This window comes from Epinephelus lanceolatus, chromosome 2 (genome assembly GCF_041903045.1).
Source record: "Epinephelus lanceolatus isolate andai-2023 chromosome 2, ASM4190304v1, whole genome shotgun sequence".
Lineage (NCBI taxonomy): Eukaryota > Metazoa > Chordata > Actinopteri > Perciformes > Serranidae > Epinephelus > Epinephelus lanceolatus.
Window position 1 is genome coordinate 43524327 of NC_135735.1, and position 19684 is coordinate 43544010.

General features: G+C 39.9%; 1 protein-coding gene across 1 annotated transcript in view; it reads left to right on the top strand.

Annotated features, from left to right (window-relative positions):
- The window catches only part of LOC117250859 (neural-cadherin), a 460454-nt gene that overhangs the window by 388302 nt on the left and 52468 nt on the right, over positions 1–19684 (top strand). Inside the window, exons 33-34 of the mRNA XM_033616852.2 lie at positions 5064–5328; positions 17650–17830. Of these exons, the coding sequence (XP_033472743.2) occupies positions 5064–5328; positions 17650–17830 (446 nt within the window). The remainder of the gene's footprint in view (positions 1–5063; positions 5329–17649; positions 17831–19684) is intronic.

Below are 19684 nucleotides of genomic sequence, written 5' to 3' on the forward strand. Positions count from 1 at the left end.
ATTTGGCCTGATCTCAACACGTCCTCCAACCCCTACAACCACATTCATCATTTGTTCCAATGCTCCTACAGCAGTGTTTTCTAAATAAGTGCCCCTACCATAGTGGTTAAGTTTAGGAAGAGAATAATGGTTGGATGTCATCACATTACCTGCTTGACATAATATGATGCCTTGACATGAAGTTATGTGAGGGGAAGGTGAGGTGATGTGGTGTGCCTTGGCATTATGTGATGGAAAGTAACTCATCAATAACTTTTGGTTTCAAAGGGGACACAAACAGTGGTCTACTGGTTCAAAGTCTTTTGTTTTTGACCCATTGATACCACAACCACCTCCCTACAAGATCCTCATACTACGTCACCTGACTTTTTCTTTTTCCTCTTTCATAATTACTACACCCGTTAGAGGGGAGCCTACACTAAACATAGGTCGTAATAAGCTGCTTGTACAAACAACCTACGGTATCATTTTGTCAGGGGAAGAAAGTCTTCCTGATCTCTTATGATACTTTTTTTAAACATTGAAGCTGTGCTATCAGTGGGTACTGGTAGGATGTGGGGGGAAATTTTTTCTTCCAAGGATGGCGAAGGCATGGGTTAATGGGTAGTACTTCTTGCCTTTGCTGATTGGATTGGTTAGGTTTATGTATGGGGAGTGAGATTGGTTGGGTTAGGGTAAGAATATCAGGGTTAGCCAATCATGGACCAGCTCAGCGGCCTTGTGGTAGAGTGTCCGCCCTGAGACTGGGAGGTCGTGGGTTCGATCCCCGGCCGGGTCATACCAAAGACTATAAAAATGGGACCCATTGCCTCCCTGCTTGGCACTCAGCATCAGGGGTTGGAATTGGGGGGTTAGATCACCACATGATTCCCGAGCGTGGCACCGCTGCTGCTCACCGCTCCCTCAGGGGATGGGTCAAATGCGGAGAACAAATTTCACACATTCAGGTGTGTGACAGTCAGTGGAACTTTACCTTTACTTTACCTTACCTTATCAGAGGCAGTGTAAGGAAGAGTAGGGTGCGATCCAAGGAGGAACAAATCCTCTAGGGAGCCACCACGAACGTGCCACTCATCACACTGTTCCACTGAAATGAAGTGTCACAGTGGTACACATGGTCGTTTACACCCTCCCCAGGTCAAATCTAAGACATTGTAAAGGATGCATGTTATACATATGCACACACCAACTACCTCTGAAAAACCTTTGTGTTTGGTACCAACAGTCTTTGTTCTTTGAAAGTCTCTTAAATTCAAGATCAAGGAAGGAAAAGATGAACAACAATCAGCGGTCATCTCCTTATAGTAAAAGTCAATAACTATCAAAAGTTTCTACATGCCTGTTGCATGTTATCAACAGTTTAGTAGTATGTCTGTTCAAAGTAGCAAGCCATGGCCACTGCTTGGCATGTGTTGACTATAAATGCATTGATTAAAAGAAGTCATTAGAATCATGCTGGGCTAGAAGTCACTTTGCTATTTTACTGCTTCATTAAGTTCACTCTGTTTGGCTCATTTATTTTTACAAGGCAGATTACCTTGACTGGGGAATGACAAACAGATAGTTTGAGGAGTGACACACAGGACAAAACTAGCCAGTGCACAGCAGAACAACTAAACATGCAACAAATGTACAGGCAAGCATACTATTAACAAACTGTAGATGAAGTGTTTATTCAGAGCTTAAGATAAATTACATTCATCTGACTTCAGGCTAGTAGAATTCAAAGAGATGTCATTTGCCCAGAAGCGTATGGTATGGGGAAAGTAACACTTGTATGAATGCAATTATACAGTATGTATTGCTAATAATGAGCATAGAGATCGGTTTTCCCAGTATAACTTAAGGTAAGGGAAAAATGCATAAGCGAGTCATATATGCACATAATCTGTATTTGCACATATTATTTAATCATGAGGGGAGGTTAGATTAACACATCATCTGCACACGTGTGCACTGCCAAAAGGCTGAGGCATCGAGAGCAGTCTGTCACAGGAAGCATCTGGGGGAACCACACTGTCCCTGCAGTGGGACTGTTTGCTCACACACCTTCATTCACACCTAGTGTATGGCACTCCTGCAAAGACACACACACACACCCATAAACACGTTCGTTCACAGACCACCCAGGGAGCAAAGCAGCAGCCAAATTGCTCCGCTCCGTTCAGCTTTAATTGGGGGTAAAATCAGGTGGCTGTGAGTGTGTCTGGTTAAAAAGCACTGCCCCAGTGGATTCTAAATATAATTAATACTTCATCACACAGCCTTGAAATGAGTCACAGTTCTCCAGCTAAACAACTTTGGAGCCATCCAGCACTTTACCTAGCTGCTTTAAGGGGAGAAGATGCGACTGAGGAAGACTTGGATGGAAAATGGAAAGATAGGTGGAGGAGAGGGGCTTGATGTGGTCGACAGTGATGGAAGATAAAAAGAAGACCATTTATAAATTGGTAGATAGGTACAGAAAGAGCTGACAAGTGATGGCTGGTTTGTCTTTTTTCAACAAAGTTCTCCCCCCAAAAAACTTGGTTTGTCTTTATTATATGGAGAAGGAGTGAGAGCGTTAATGGTAGCCACCCACTTCTCCTTTCTCCTCACATCTTTCTCTGTCTCTGTCTCCCTGCCCTTCTCATCTCAGTCCTCTGTTTACGTGGCAGCAGTGGCAGAGAAAGATGGAGGGGAGAAAATTATGCTCAGTGGGACACTTGGAGGAAACGGTTTGAAATTGAAATGAGGACGACCCACCCACCACCAAATCCCTCTTAAAACGGCCTTCAGACTTATTCTCTCTCTCTCTCTCTCTCTCTCTCTCTCTCTCTCTCTGTCTCCCTCTCTCTCTCTCACACACACACACACACACACACACACAAACACCCACACGCACAGAAAGAAGCACAGGCTCCTGGATTTGTTTTAAATGAATATTGCCCTGTGATAGACATGTGATTATCATCACAGCCAAACCAAAATGGAACCGTTTTCATCTCAGGATCTGAGGGCGGAGGGAAACAGCTCGTTGTGTAAACATGTGTTTTTTCCCTCTCATTCTCACTTCGCATCCATAAATTCTCCCTTTCTCCCTCACTTTTATTCAACAAGATGTCCTTTTGGAGCTGGACTCTCTGCATGTGTGTGTGTCTTGATGGCCCCGACAGCAGGGCATGTTTGCACAAGTCAACAAATTGCAAGTTAAAATGTCAGCTTTACCAGAGCAGTGCCTCATTTAAAATTTATTTTAGGCCAATAGCAAAAGCACAAATGACAACTAGCTTTTCCCAAAGTGTTTTGTGATCATATTATGGTAAAACATGTTGCCCAAACACTGCTTAGTGGACAAAACTTTGGGGTAGAGGTGGTGAGGGAGCTAGAACCTCTGTTATGTCAAGTTTGTGTTTTTATATTTATATTTGTTCTATAAGGAGGAGGTTTACTTGATATTACACCATCATAGAATGCTGGAAATATCAGTTTACTATATGGGGCTTTTTCATTTTCCCTGTGTTTGCTAACCTCCAGGGAGTTGATCTGGCTTACTGGCCAAATTGGCCTATTGATCCAGTCTTTTACCAGCCAAGTAAAATCTTTTCTTTCTCCTAATCCCCATTAGCTTTAAAAGCTGAGACTTGGACTGGAGTCAGTTCAACATATTTCCCATTTACCCTCAGTGGTATCTTGCCGTGTAGATAGTTTTGAATTGATTTGCTGAGGTTTTGAGATCTGTGCCACTGAGACCTTTGCCACTGTCTCTAAAACAAAGAAGCTGGATGCTGTCTGTGCCACTCAAAGTATCGAAAAACTACATTTGGTGCTTCTTTCTGCTCAGTGACAGATAAATGGCACTTGTGGTTTGGAAGGAAATTGTTTTAGTTCTTTGTTTAACTTAATGTCTACTCCAGTCAGCAGTTCTTGTGTTTTGCAAAACATTGAAAATCATTAGTGATGCGTTTGATCTGTATATTGTGCCAACATTTATGATGTTTTTTATTCATGGTCTCTGCTCAATTATGCTACAGTAATCAGTTTATGACAGCGCACATATATAGCTCAACATGGACTTGCCAAGCTTTCTGACCCACTTTGTTTTATTGTTCCTGTGTCTCTGTGCTAGGCCAATGCACTTACAGCACATAACACAATGCCAGTAGCCATGCTTAGCCAAACTTGGCTAGGCTTCCAGGTTTATTTTGGTCTACTGCCAGGCCTGTATTCACTGTGGAAATATGACTGTTGCAGTTTGATGTAAGGATTTAGCAGTTTGCAGATTTCACATTGTGATACATGATTGTCCCAAAGTTGAGCACTGGTAAGTATGGGCTGTTAGCCACTTCAGACAGGCAGCCAAAACATTTTGTTTTATTCAAAGCCGAAGTCATAAGTAACAGTTTACTTAATCTACTCAGATGGAAACACAAACGTTAACAACAAGACCTGTTGCCATGTTGACACTGCAACAGAAAGGAAATTGGGGTCAATCAGCTGACATTTGTGAAAGCACTTAGAATAAATGAAAAAAGGGATAGAAATGTTTTGTTTTTCTTATTCTTGATAATCAAAGGCTTTATTTGTCTGTACACTTTCTAAATGAGTCTGCATGATTTATAGTAACAAAGGTTCAAATGTGCAGAAATATAAAGGTTGCGCCTTTGATGAAGGATGAAACAATGTTAAGAAAAACATGCACACAGTAAAATGTATAGGAGAAGCAATAAGGGAAGCCTCCTAATGTAGCTGCCTCAATAAATACCAGCTAACCAGTGAGTGCTCAGTATACTCTCTGAAACACAATAAAATGATGAACAGCTTGCTGCCACCAGTTTGTTAATGTTTTCCCAGTGGTTCATGGAATGATTTCCAGTTAGACTCCTTAAGATAACAATGGCCAGGATTTATCATTTTATTAGATTATTTGTTTGTTTGACCAGTGACAGTGTAATAATATGTGGTAAGTATGATTAAAATTTGGCTCACAAAAATACAACTTTCAATTCTAGACCAAGCACCTGAAGTTAAACTTAGGCCTAACTTGTAACCCTCATACTAAATTTCCTCTTTTCTTACTCAAGATCTATCAGGGCCTCCTCTGTGTTTTCTACAACCTCGGTGATGGGGACTACAACCTAACACTACCCACCTATCGCCTCGACAATGGGGAATGGCATGAGGTTTTCCTGGATCGGCATGACAATGAGATGATGCTGCGACTGGACGGTGGCGGAGGGCAGCGGGAGGTCACAGGGTCACGGGGCCGAAGCAGAGAAATCATAATTGACCCCACCGTGGTGATGGTGGGAAACACCTTCCCCTCTGGAATCAACAAGAGCTTCCAGGGTAGGTGATAACAATGCATTAGGCTTATAACAACATCTGCAAGTGTTTATCGGAAATAAGTGTATGGGCTTTTTTTTCTTACTGAATTTTCTGATTGCAAGCGGTTTCAGTGGTGGTCATTTTACTCTTTGCATCAGAAAAAGCTTTCCAGACCTCAGAACAGCAAATAAACAAATGACAGTTTTCAAGAATTGGATAGACGGTAGGCTGAAGCTCAAGCTCTCTGCAGTATTACCCTGTGTCAACATTCTTCACCTAACTGCATTCACACTTTGAAGCTGTCAAGTGCGTGTGCATGGGAGCAGCTGGAACAGCTAGTTGCTCAAGGACAACTTGTTAACTGGACAATAAGTAAGAATTTATAATGTCCCATAGTGCAGAGTAATACCAATACCAACAATCACCTGTGCAGGTGCTGACATTTCTAACAAAACCTCCTCAATTTGGACTTTCAGGGACTCCAGTCTGATTTACCAGATGTGGACAGCTGCCTGAGTATTACAGTTTCCTTGATATTGCATCTCCTTCAGTCAGTGCAGGCATTTCCCAAAGTAGCTGAATTTATGTGTGGTGATAGCTGACATGTGGGAGTTCGCTTACTTCCTTTGTTTTTTTTTTTTGCCTGTTTATTCTTGTGCATCTGTCTGTGTCCATCCCCTAAATTCTGAGGTCTCAGTGGGTCTTGAATGCAGCACAGGCGGAACCCTTCTTTTTATGGAGTTTGAGTCACCTGGTGGATAACTGATCAATTGATCCACTCACAGCTGATCAGATCAATGGACAAGAGGAGCAGCTGTTTGAAAGTGAAAGCAAACTTTTAGATCCAGCGCAATTAATGGTTAAGTTTCACTTTCACTGCGCCTGCCATTCTGCCACTCTGTCTGTGCCCCAGAGGACATACAGCGGTGTGAAGCAATCAGTAACTGAACGGTATATATATTCCAACAGTGCATCTAATTAAAATCCAAAAATAGAACATCAAAATGTGGCAGCAGATGTTTTAATCGTGGTGGACTGTCACAAATAAGTAAATGATTTCTGTGTTGCCACATTTTAAGACCCTATCTCTATGACAGCTGTAAAATATGCCCAGATATTTTTGATCGATTCATTAATGAAAACATTTAGTTGTGGAATTATGTTTACACTGAATAATGGTCCTACACATGCTGCAGTGTGCTGATACTTGCACGTTGCATCTTGCATTTATTTTTTCTCACCTCTGTAAAGTTGCTGCTTTTACCTGCTCATTCCTCTCTCACCAACGATCTTCACAGTTGATAGCACGGAATCAAAACAGTGTTCCGGCAGTGTTTATAAAGATGGAAAGAGAGAAACACTTGGAAAGAAACTCCATTGTTATACAGTCACACCTTCTACAAGTGCAAGGAAAAGAACATGACAAAGCTTGAAGGGCCAGTGGTTATTAAGACTGCATACAGCAGAACTAGGAAGGCTGACTCCTACTTGGAGTTGCAGATAAGATATCCAAATACCCCTCTGGAGTCACAGCCAGTTGACTTGACTGAACATGTTATAATCCGCAGGAAAGCCAAGATGTAAACCACATGCACTTTTCATATGAACATTTATGCAGAACCTGGTTAAGTTTGACCCAAGTTGTCTTTCAGCTGCTTGGCATAATTTTAAATACTGGAAATAAGACCAAAGTTGTTAAAAAAAAAAAGGAAAGAAAAAGAAAAGAAAAAAAGTGAGTTTTCCCTTAAGAAACACAGACATGGCAAAAGGTTTTAACAGTTTTTTTCTCTGAATAAACAAATAGATAAGGAATGGTATCACACAAAATAGAAGTACACCCAAATTGCTAGATAATTTAGATTTTCTATTTCTAATGGCTAGGATTGGTGGTGCAAACCATTCCAATAATCATCTTGTTTATTCTCATCCTTTTTCCAGTTTTCATTTTTTTATGATTTTGCACAGAAGAGCACTGTTAGATTTATTTTTCAAGGGGAGGACCAAAATAATAAGCGATTATTTTGATCATCGTTCAATAGAGTTTTCTATGGAGCTATATTAGGGTCAAATGTTTTGTACTTGAAAAAATAAAATTTGAAACTGAAAATTCATGTGTTGATCTTGAATTTTGAAAAATACAACAATGTATTCAAAATAAGAATAAGTATATGAAACGTTTTTTCAGGTTAAATATCATTTTGATTCACTTTGGTAATTCTTTTGAATGAATAATTTATTTTCACTTTTCACTTCCATATGTATTTTAACATTTGAGGTCTTATTTTTTTCAGTTGCATGTTTTATCTTTTCAGATTCAGATCTTATTTTTTACAGTTTCAAATCTTATTTTTTCGCTTTCAAATCTTTTTTTCACTTTCAGATCTGTTTTTTGAGTTTCAGACTTTTGACCCTGATGTGCCGTGGGGGGCGTGGCATCAACTGAGAGGGGTGTGGAATCATGAGTGACAGTGCCTTCAGGGAACGTAGGAACTAAAAAAATTCTGACTCAACACTTATATACACCATATTCATGTGACTGGCAGTGTAAAAATTGATGCCAGTGACAAACTTCCATTTAGAAATCTGTTTTAGACAGTACTGAGCACCAATTGCGGTGTGGAAATCGGACATATCAGCACTTAAAATGTGGCTGTTGATCTGCAAAATCTGGCATAATTTATCGCTCTTATACCACAATTGGTGTTCAGTACTGTCTAAAACAGATTTCTAAATGGAAGTTTGTCACTGGCATCAATTTTTACACTGCCAGTCACATGAATATGGTGTATGTAAGTGTTGAGTCAGAATTTAAGATAAAACATGCAACTGAAAAAAATAAGACCTCAAATGTTAAAATATATATGGAAGTGAAAAGTGAAAATAAATGATTCATTCAAAAGAATTACCAAAGTGAATCAAAATTATATTTAATCTGAAAAAATGTTTCATATACTTATTTTTTTTTTGAATACATTGTTGTATTTTTCAAAATTCAAGATCAACACATGAATTTTCAGTTTCAAATTTTATTTTTTCAAGTACAAAACGTTTGACCCTAATGTAGCTCCATAGTTTTCCTTTAAAATCTCAGACAGGTGAATGCTCTGCTGTATTGTTAAGAAGTAGACATTTTCAGAAGAGAATGGGAGAAAGGTTGTGACACACAACAGTATAAATCTTCCTGAATGTCCTTTTCTGCAGAGAACTGACACCATACAATGGTAAAATCAATCTAAACATCATCCATGCAGTATCGTGTATAACCTGTGTGTTTGTGTGGGAGTAAGAGATAATATGATGCGTTTGCTGGGTGATATAGTGAGAAAGGGTGGTGTGTCACACAGGGCATAAGAAACAGTTTAAGTATTCCACCTGAAAAGTGCTACCAGGAATAAGTCTTTTTATCTATTCATACGCACTGTTTTCAAGGGAGAATTGTGACATTTTATGTGATAATGAATGATTGATTTGACAGTTTAATGGCTGATTCATTGTTAGCTGGCTGTCCACACAGCTGGGTGTATGGAGGGGCTGGAGAGTAAGAACATTTTGCGCGTGTGTGTGTGTGTGTACACTGTATATACAATACTGTCTGTGTGTGTGAGTGAGAGAGATGTTCGTAAACTATAAATACAAAAAGCTGTTGTTAACACAAGATTAGCAAGTGTACCTGTTTTGTTGTGATAAGTTTGCTCTTTCACTTATTTCCTTAAACAGTATATTTTTAAATACACGACACAAAAGATTCTCTGTCTTGCACTTGACCTCATATTTTATTTTATCCTGAACAGTAAACAAAATAGCATTCAGTTTGACTCAGAATAATATTTACTTGAGATATTTAACGGTAGGCTCTTGTTTATGCCTCTAGGTCGAGGTTTAGTTGGGTTAATGCACATCGAGCACTTGACTTGACTGACTTTGTCAAGGTTTAGGAAAATGTGGTATGGGTAAATGTAGTATGGTTGTGGTCAGTCTTTTCAAAAACAACGTTGACCGTCAGTCTAAAACAGAAAATCAACAGTGGTATGTTCTCATGTCTCATATATTGGTGACCCATCCCTCCACTCTGACCTTTCTACTTGCTGAGATGAAAAGTGTCCCTGATGCTGTCATTCTTGGGAGGACAGTTTCTGTTTTGGCATTTGGAGAAGCATTAGCAAATCAAATCAAAACAGACTGAGCTGTCTTTTACACTTGGGGTTTTTGCAGTGTATAGGCTACCTATTTTTCCCGTTTCCAGTTTTTTTCCAAGCTAAAGCTAGCCATCTTGCTGCTTTGGCTGCATATTAGTTGCACAAATATAAAAACGATATCAATGTTCTCATCTAACTCCCTGCAAGAAAGTGAATAAGTCTATTTCCCAAAATGCTGAACAATTTCTTTAAAACTGCTGGCTGGAATGTTACCACTCCACTGTTATAAAATAAATCCACACAAAGAGCACATGCACACACGTATTGGTGGTTTGTTCTGTGAGTCAGGCCAAAAAGTCTGAAAGAGAAAGTACAGCAAAAAAAAGGTTTTGGCTTTTTTTTTTTTTTTTTTTTAGTTTGGCAAAACAAGTCAGTATACAATATTCTGTAAATTTTCAGTCTGTGGCCCAGCCCTGGTCTAATAGCGACAGAGAGAAAAGCAGTACTGACACACACATGTGAAACCAAATGCTGGCAGATACAGTCAAAGGCTCTTACAAAAACAATGTTGGTTAGAATACATAGAAGGCAGAAAAGGCACAATATTATAACAATATGAGAGAAAAAGAGGTCACAACTACGGAGAGAGAGAGTTAGAGAGCTCCCTGGAGTTCGACAGCTGCGCCTCAGGCAGTAAAAGACAATGCATGTGTTTATTAAATGGACTTTAAAAGCATATCCCTTCAAAAGAGGCAGACGTGATAGATAGTGGCAGGGAAGATTGTGTGTGTGTGTGTGTGTGTGTGTGTGAGTGAGTGGGTGGGGCGGGGGATGTTAACTGAATACCAACATAGTAATTAAGCAATGAGAACATAAAAAGGGCCAGAAACGTGCCCTCAGGTATTGCTCTGTTGCTCAGTGGTAACCTTAGCAACACTCAGCATTGAGTTTAGACATAATGGTTTCTGGACCTTTAGACATTACCTCAGCTGCTGGTAAACAAAACTCAGGTACTCTGCTCTACAGTTTGAGCACCAGGCTGTTAGTACAAAAAATGCATGTTGATACTTTGAGATGGATTTCAGTTGACTGTATAAATTTGAGTTATTATTAGCTCAGCATAGCGCAAGTTGCACATAGCAGCAAACAACTATTTGCTACGTAAAGTTATAATGGAGTAATGGCGCCCTGAGCAGAGACTAAAGTCATACTCTCTCTATGTCTTTTGTAGTTTGAGCTTCTCTGTTTTTTGTTTTGATAAACAGCCTGGCTGCATATGTGTGTCATAGACAGAGTTGGGTATAACGCGTTACAAAGTAACAAAGTACAAAGTAACACATTACAAAGTGACGTGTTAGAGTACTTTGATTACTTTTTGCAGTAATGAGTAACCTAACACGTTAGTTTGCTGTTGGAGTAATCAAATACTTGAGTACATTTTCAAACAAGACATCAGTTACTTTCATTACTTTTAGAACTCTGGTCCTTCAGCTCCGAAACAGCAACGGCTGTCTTTTGGTTCTAATAACGGAGATAACATTAAGCCTATCAGTCCAAAAGAAGCCATGAAGCTTGTGGTTTGCTACATGGTAGAAGAAATGCTGCCATCGTCTACGGTGGAGTCTAAAAAAAGGTGGAGTAGGACTCACTGACAGACAGGTCAGACTCAGGACTTGCATTATGCCTGGTACACACTACACGATGGTACTCACCAATTATCCCCAGTCGTCTTTCACGACGTGTGTGATGTCATCGGGTTATTCTTGTCCTATTTTTGTTACTTTTACTATTATTTCAGTCACTGTGTCTGTTCATGTGCCAGCCGAAATGTTGTTGTAGTCACCTAAAAGCGTCAGCAGTTGGCAGGAGCTACATTTGAAGTACTGTAGGCAAACATTCAAGCTACTGTATCCTCCACAACCAAGTTCTTACAAATGTTTCACAATAAAAGCCTATTAGAAAATGGAGGGATTCTCTCAGCCGAGGTTATAAGGGGCTATTAATTTGAAGGAAAATCAGGAAGTGTTGAGTTTGAAATGACGACACAATGTGTTAACTTTATGAAGACAACAGGAGCGGATATAAAGTAAAAACATAAAGATACAGAGGGATTAATAAATAAGGGACCATCTATAATGTAGTCTGTTTCAAATGAAGCTGGGAGCCTCTGCAGTTGTGGTGAGTAAAAGCCCCGCCGCTATTTGTTAATGTTATTACTTTATGTCCGACCCTGAGGATGTAACATTGTTTGCTAACTTGATGCTAATGGCAGTACTCAGCGGGTTGACAAAGTGCCTCTGCTGTTTCACACCATCATTTCCCCCTCTGTGTGGTAACATCCCTAGAGGAAATATTAAAAACGCTGGGGTGTTGTTGTCATACAGTTGTCTATGGCAGCAGATCGTTCTGTGTTTCTACTGGTCAAAGTGACGGCTGTGATGGGAGAGTTGGATCTCAGTGAAGGGCAAGTGGTCCATAACTTTAATTTTGGAGACAAAAAAATGTAGGCTTAGCGCCCTGTGGTCCATTGCCCAATAGGAAATGTAGAATACTCAAAAGTACTTTAAAAGTGCTTGAGTTACTTTTCTCAGGGAGTAATGTCAAAAGTACTTTAAAAGTACTTGAGTTACTTTACTCAGGAAGTAACGCAGTAAAGTAACTGGTTACTTTTTAAAAAAGTAAGTATGCAGTACTTTGATTACTTTTAAAGTAACCCTTACCCAACTCTGGTCATAGACTATATAATGAGATGGACAACGCATTTCCATTTACCCCTACTGTACAGAAGTGAAGCTAAAATATCCCTGATACAGCCGCTGCCATCTTTCTCTGATGATGTCATTCGGAGCCAGAGTCTGCGCAGTAGCAATCTCCACTATATCAAGTATCTTGCCCATACACCCATCCAACTAATCACGGGGAGCACCGCTGATTGCGAGCCCACCGATTAGCTACTTAGATGTTTGTTATTAGCCTACAAGCAACTGTACATTTCAGCTGGAGATCTCTTGCTTCACTCATATAAGTGGTTACATGAGGTGATTTTTGAAGCCAGTAATCTTTAGTTGAAACATATGGTTAGCATGTGTGCTATTAGCCTACAAGCTAACCATAACGTTAGCTTGTAAATAGCTTCTACGGTTATTAGCTTGCTAGCTATAGGATACTTACAAGGGATGAGGGCTGCATCAAATTTTGTCCACTATTTTCCTTCTTCACTCTGTCATGGCACATATCACTCCTGTTAACTCCACAACTCCACTTTCTCCTCCTTTTCCAGATTAGGCTACATGAGAAATGACACAGTTGCTTCAGTGGCATTAACCAGTCGGCATTTTTACCAAGCATGTTCCGCTTTATCCCACCCTACTTTGCTGTGATCTGAAGATGGATAAAGTGGAGTTGTGGAGTGAATTCATGGGTACCAGTGACGTCGTGTCGACGAGACCGCCGCCATATTTGTGTCCGATTTGACCGTACCCCTAAGTTTCGCTATGGCAGTACACACCTCACACTTAAACGAGACGGAGAGACAACGATATTTGTTAAAAATTTCCATTACTGGTTGCGACCCATATTTAGTACCCTCAACAGTATTTTGTCAGCTAACCTCTGCAACACGCTGTGTGTGTGTGTGTGTGTGTGTGTGTGTGTGTGTGTGTATCCGTCCGTCCGTCCACTGGCCGCTTCATTAGGTCCACCCGTGCAATCTAATCCAACAGCTCTGTCATACATTCTACTTTATGAAGCTTTTTACATTTTCAGTTTTTGTTGACATTGTCAGAAAGGTGATAATTAAACTTTAGGTTTATTATTAAGGTTGTACTGGGTGGTGCTGGCGTACTGGAGTGTAATATTAAAGTGTTCCTAATATTTTGTCCCCCTCAATATATGTTAATGGATTGGGCAAAATTATGAGAACACCGAACAATATAATGCACTCCAGTACACAGTACCATCCACTATGACCTCTATAATAAACATAATGTATAATTATCACCTTTTTGACAATGTCAACAAAAACCCAAAATGTAACATTATAAGCTTCGTAAAAATAGCATTTATGGCATAACCATTGGATTGGACTGCATTAGACCACACAAGTGTTACCTAATGAAGTGGCCGGTGAGTGTGTATTATATTTAAGGACCCACACAACGACAAGAGTAGGTATGAATAATAGTTAATTAGTGACTGACATCAGCTCAAACCACAAGCTTTTGAGTGTACCGTAATCAGATAACGTTAGCTAACGTTAGCATAAGACAATGTGAATCTCCATTTACAGTAGCAATCAAAATTATTCAACCCCCATTGCATATTAGGCTTACTGGCAAAATGTACAATCTTTCAGCTGTTTGCAATAAACAAAGTAGACAAGAACAGTTGAAATAGTTTAATAAAACTAATATTACCATGGGTTTTATCCAAATTCAACGCAAAATGCTACTTTTAATCACCACTGCAGTCTTATTCAACCCCCTGTCTCAAGCACACCTGATGCAACTAATCAAAATTATTCAACCCCCTGTCTCAAGCACACCTGATGCAACTAATCACAATTATTCAACCTCCTGTTTCAAGCACACCTGGTGCAACTAATCAAGGGCTTCATTAGTTCAGTTGTGCTTGAGATAGAACACATAAATACCTCAACTGGCTAGGGGTTTGTTGAGAGTGACGTTTGATTGCATGTTAGAAATATGGCTAAGTCAAAGTCAAAAGAACTGCTTTGCTGCCTCTGGCACTGGAAACCTGCAGTGTGTGGAGGGCACGATGGATTCAGTAAAGTATCAGGAAATCTTAGGTAAAAACGTCATGTCATCTGTGAGGAAGCTGAAGCTTGGGCGTCACTGGACCTTCCAAAAGGACAATGATCCCAAGCATACCTCAAAGTCCACCAAGGCTTGGTTTCAGAAGAAGAAATGGAAGATTCTAGAGTGGCCGTCACAGTCGCCTGACTTGAACCCCATAGAAAATCTCTGGTGAGATTTGAAGAAGGCGGTTGCAAAACGCACACCCAAGAATATTACTGAACTGGAGGCCATTGCCCATGAGGAATGAGCTAAGATTCCTCAGGAACGCTGTCTGAAGCTGGTGTCTGGCTATGCATCACGTTTGCAGCAGGTCATAACAGCAAAAGGGTGTTCTACTAAGTACTGAAGATGCTTGTCATGAAGGGGTTGAATAATTTTGAGACTGCAGTAGTCATTAAAAGTAGCATTTTGTGTTGAATTTGGATCAAAACCCTTGTAATATTAGTTTCATTGAACTACTTAAACAGTTCTTGTGTAATTTGTTTATTGCAAACAGCAGAGAAATTGTATATTTTGCCAATAGGCCTAATATGCAATGGAGGTTGAATAATTTTGATTGCAACTGTAGGTAGCTAACATCACGTTAGGTAACATAGTGTCGGGCTGTCGGCGTTAATCATATGGTATCTTAAGTTAATCATGTTTCACATGTTTTGTAAGGGGTTTTCAGAGACTAAAATAAAAATTAGGGGCGTCGGTGGCTTAGTGGTAGAGCAGGCGCCCCATGTACAAGGCTGTTGCCGCAGCGGCCCGGGTTCGAGTCCAGCCTGTGGCTCTTTGCTACATGTCATCCCCTCTCTCTCCCCCTTTCACACTTAACTGTCCTGTACATTAAAGGCAAAAATGCCCAAAAAAATATCTTTAAAAAAATAAAAAAATAAAAAAAAATAAAAATTAGATAGAGTTGAGGACTTACCGGACACAAAGTGTTGACTGCACAACCTGGAGTTAACGTTAGCTGTTGGTTGCCAGTGGTCTCTTCTTATCGCAGCCAACCATTTATTCCGCTGGTCTACATCCTTTGGGATGGAATAAAACTGCAGTCCGGGGTTTCTTTGTCGACTGGTATCACAGCCAACAGCACAACATATTCCTGGCATCCTTCAAGTAACATACTTTTTTGGTCTCTCGCTGATTTTCCTCTTACTCTACTTGTTTTGGTAACATGACAGCGCTGTGACCTGTGACCTGACTGCTGTGAGCAGACACAAATATGGCAGCGTGAAAACACTGTGACGTCATGTGGTCTTGATGAATAGGAGTGTCTCTGTGACATATCCTGAAATTTGTGAGGAGTGGAGAGTCGAGAAATGAATAAGTGGACAGAAATTGCTACGGCCCCTGAAATCCCCAGTAAGTATGCTATATGCTACAGCTAACTTACCACTGTAGGGGCTCCTTGTAAGTTTATGTACAGCTACAGCTAACGTTACTGGAATGTTTGCTAGTAGCTTATGAGCTAACGTTATGTTTCAGCTGAAGCCTACAAGCTTCAAAAATTACATCATGTAACCATTTATATGACTGAACGATGAAGTCTTCAGCTGAAATCTACGGTTTGCTCATGGGCTATTGCAAACATTATAGTAGCTAACATTAGCTTACAAGCAGCCTTGTATGAAATTGAGAAAATTATTAGCTAGCCGGCTGTAGCATATAGCATAATTACTGAGAATTTTGATGGCTGCAACAATATTGTAGTAATAGTATTGTGTTTTTTTTTCTTTTTTTGAAGCTAACAGTCTTGCAAATAGCAACTGTTTTTGTCAAAAATCTGCTTCTGTGACAAAAAAGACTCAGTGTCTTCAGATGAGAGGGTGTCAGACTTAAGTCTTTAAAAACATTTTCACAGTATTCTAGTGTATGACAGACATTAATCACTTATGATGCAGCACAGATTCTTTTACATAGCCTACATGAAAATGCATCACTGCATACTGCATACTTAACTCATACAATGATGACTTATACACTGCATTAGCTATTATAACATTCTATGTGTCCTTTTTACAGATGATTGTTAAAGTACGGATAGGTGAGTTTAGGTATTCATAATGCATCATAAACGCCATCAGTCAACCTCTAGTTTATAACTAGTCAAGAGCATCCATAAGACACTTATAATTCATTATAAGTCGCATCTATAATGTTTTATGACTGTTGATACAGTGCATCAGGAAGCATTATGTGTGTTTATGAGTGTAGTCACAGAGAATTATAAATGCAGTATAGTTCACTATGAATGGCCTTAAAATGCATTATAGGTGTGGTCTTCAAAGAAAGTGTTACCGAACTTCTTTAAATGACAGAGAGCATCCTTGGAAAAATTTTATTTGATGAATACTCAAGTTTTTGTTTGGCTCATGTCCCATCCACTAACATTGTGGGGTGGGCTTTATGACCTATTCTGCAGCCAGCCACCAGGGGGCGATGTTTTGGCTTCACTTTTAGAGAGTCATGTCGACCATCTTTATACACAGTCCATGGTGCGTGTTAGTGCATGTGAGTCCTGTGTGTGAAGCCCACTGGCTACTCACGGCTGCTCTGCACTGCACTCATTTGGGAGGTAATGCTGATAATGCCATCGCAGAGGCATAATCCCTCCATCCTGTTGCACTGTTTGCACTGTTAGCACTATGAGCTGCTAGCCACCGGCTCAGCCACCTCCATGTTGAGAGCTGTGTACAGACAACTCCAGCTCTAATTGTGAATGACAGATCTGCTCTGCATGTTGGATACAGCTCCTTTTAAAGCTGAACCAGGAACCAGGTCAGTCCGTGTAGAGTAGTCAGTATTGTTCTATTAAGTGATAGAAATGATGGCCAAACCTATGGAAATAAGATCCAAATTGTAATAAACCAGAAGTATCCATAAGTAGGATCCAGATCCATCTGATTTGTTCCAAGCCGAAGCGTTTTGCCCCTGTTTCCAAAGTGTGTTATTAACTGTGTGCAGCATTTTGCAAACAGCCTTTCAAATATGCTAACTCCCCTTCAGTAAGTGTCTCAGGCGTGTAACCCAGCGAAGCAGTGACATGTGTAAACAGCACAGCTATCAGTGCACCATGGAGCACATTATACAATATCCAACATGTATGCAAATCTTTGCCTTCAGAGATTTTCTCAAACAGTATGAATGGCATTTTAAAATGCTGCAATAAACACCCTACCACAAGAAACTCAATGAAAAATTTCCATTAAAAAACAGGGCGGATTTAAGATGTGAGTGTCAGAACTAGAGCCAGTAATCTATCAAGAACATGTGGTTGATTTGCTCACCAGGTACACAACGAAAACCTCTGTCTAATTTAATGTTGTGTCCGTGTAGTTGTCTGTAAGTAACAGTGTATTTCTTTTCCACTGAGCCCTTTTCCATTTTTCTCCCTGCAGGCTGCATGAGGGACGTACGCCTCAATGGTCGCTACATGCCACTGGACAGCCAGCCGCGAGATGGGGTTTCCCAGGTCAGCATTCAAGGCCTCTCCCTTGGGTGCTCTTCTGACTCCTGCAAAAGGAACCAGTGTAGCCCCCCCTTCACCTGTGTTGACTTGTGGAGAGTGCACGAATGCAGGTACACACACACAACCCTACACACACCTCGTTCTGTAACTGCACATTCACACTTGGATGATCCACATACACACATCATTTTGACACAAAGGCATGAAGACACATACATTTAACCCTACGGAGCCCCTCTGGGGTCACATGGAAGAAAAAAAACGTTATGTGTAAATCTGTTCTAACATATTTGTAGTCTATACCTTTGTATTTACAATCCTTGCTCTCTGGTTAACAATTCAACATTTTTGAGCAAAAACAATTGCAACTACCAACAGTTTTAACCCCTAGCTATTGGCTGAAATATGTGCCACCAGAAACTGAATTTGAATCATTTATATTTGAATTTGAATTTCTAAACTTGAATAATTGCATTGAAAAACTGAACCTGAATCACATAATTTTGAAATTGTATTGTCAATTTGAATCATTGCATTGAAAAACTGAACCTGAATAGTATAATTTGAAATTGAATTTATTTCTATATATCTTCACATTCAGTTCTCACAATTCAAATTCACTTCTCAAAATTCAATTTCAATTTACTGTGACAGACATCCGGGTAGTTTAAGGATGAAGGAAGAGCAATCAAACGCAGATACACAGGACTCCTCTTCAGCCAATCAGCACCTACGATTTTGAGCACGTAGGAAGAAGTGCTCGCCTTGATCCATAGACCATAGACAATAGGCTCGTTGGAGATGAACTGTGTCTCGCCTGAGAAGTAGTCGAGAGCAGATGCCCGCAGTGGGGGGACGGTGACAAAAAGCTGCAGTGAAGTCGGACAGTTTCCCGACAGTTTCTAGCAGCCTTCAGTCCGTACAGGAAGTCACAGACACACTAACATCCTGTCTGGAATGATGTCAATTCATTAAAAAAGTTATCAGACCCATATATCAGTTTGTTTTCAGTCTCCAGTTGTTTTAATTATGATAGATTAATTTATTAACATGCTTTACAGGTGATCTGTAGTTTATGTTCATGGTTTATCCTCCATTTGATATGAATCAGGGGCGTCGTTTCAGCAAAAGCTAAGGTGTGGTAATATGACATGATGCCACAGAGCTACTGATGATGGAGTTTGAAAAATATGAACTTATATAAAACTTCACTTTGGTCTTTGACCTGTCACAAGTACATACTATGCTATTGAAAACTGTTTCAAAGGACATGAAGCTGTTTCTCACATTCATAATACCTCATGTCTGCATGTAATGCACGACTTGGTGAGAGCAGTGAAAACATCGGACCTATTTCGTGTATTTTCAGCACCACGGACAGCGAGCGGACGTTTAATTATCATTAGTCATGTGTTTAACTTCACAGAAAATAAAGAAAATAAATTAATTATAAGCTCATTTCTAGAAGATAACCAAGGCGTCCGGTGTATGAAACATAGTAAAACAAAAGCCAATTTGGTACAATACTGTATAGTCAAATTTATTGGAGTGTCTCCAGAGACCGAAAATACAAGCTTAACATGCCGACATGAAGAAAAAAACCCCACATACAATCAGACAGGCTTCAAGACATCATTTAGACAGGCTGTCTACAGCAGCAGAGCAAAATGCTTTTACAACACATAGATTCCGTATTTTTCCAAATAGTAGCCATTTATAGTAGGCATTTATTTCACAAAATCAATTTTGACCCCAGGCTTTGAAAGAACCAGGGGCTATTTGTAGGGATGTCCCGATCCAGCTTTTTCACTTCCGATCCAATACCGATATTACAGCTTTGAGTTTTGGCCGATACCGATCCGATCCAAGCGCATATTATACATATTCACTTATTTTGTTGTCAGTCATGTTAGAAAAGGTTTGATCAAGCGATATTACTCTAACAAGAACAACTACTTAATCGG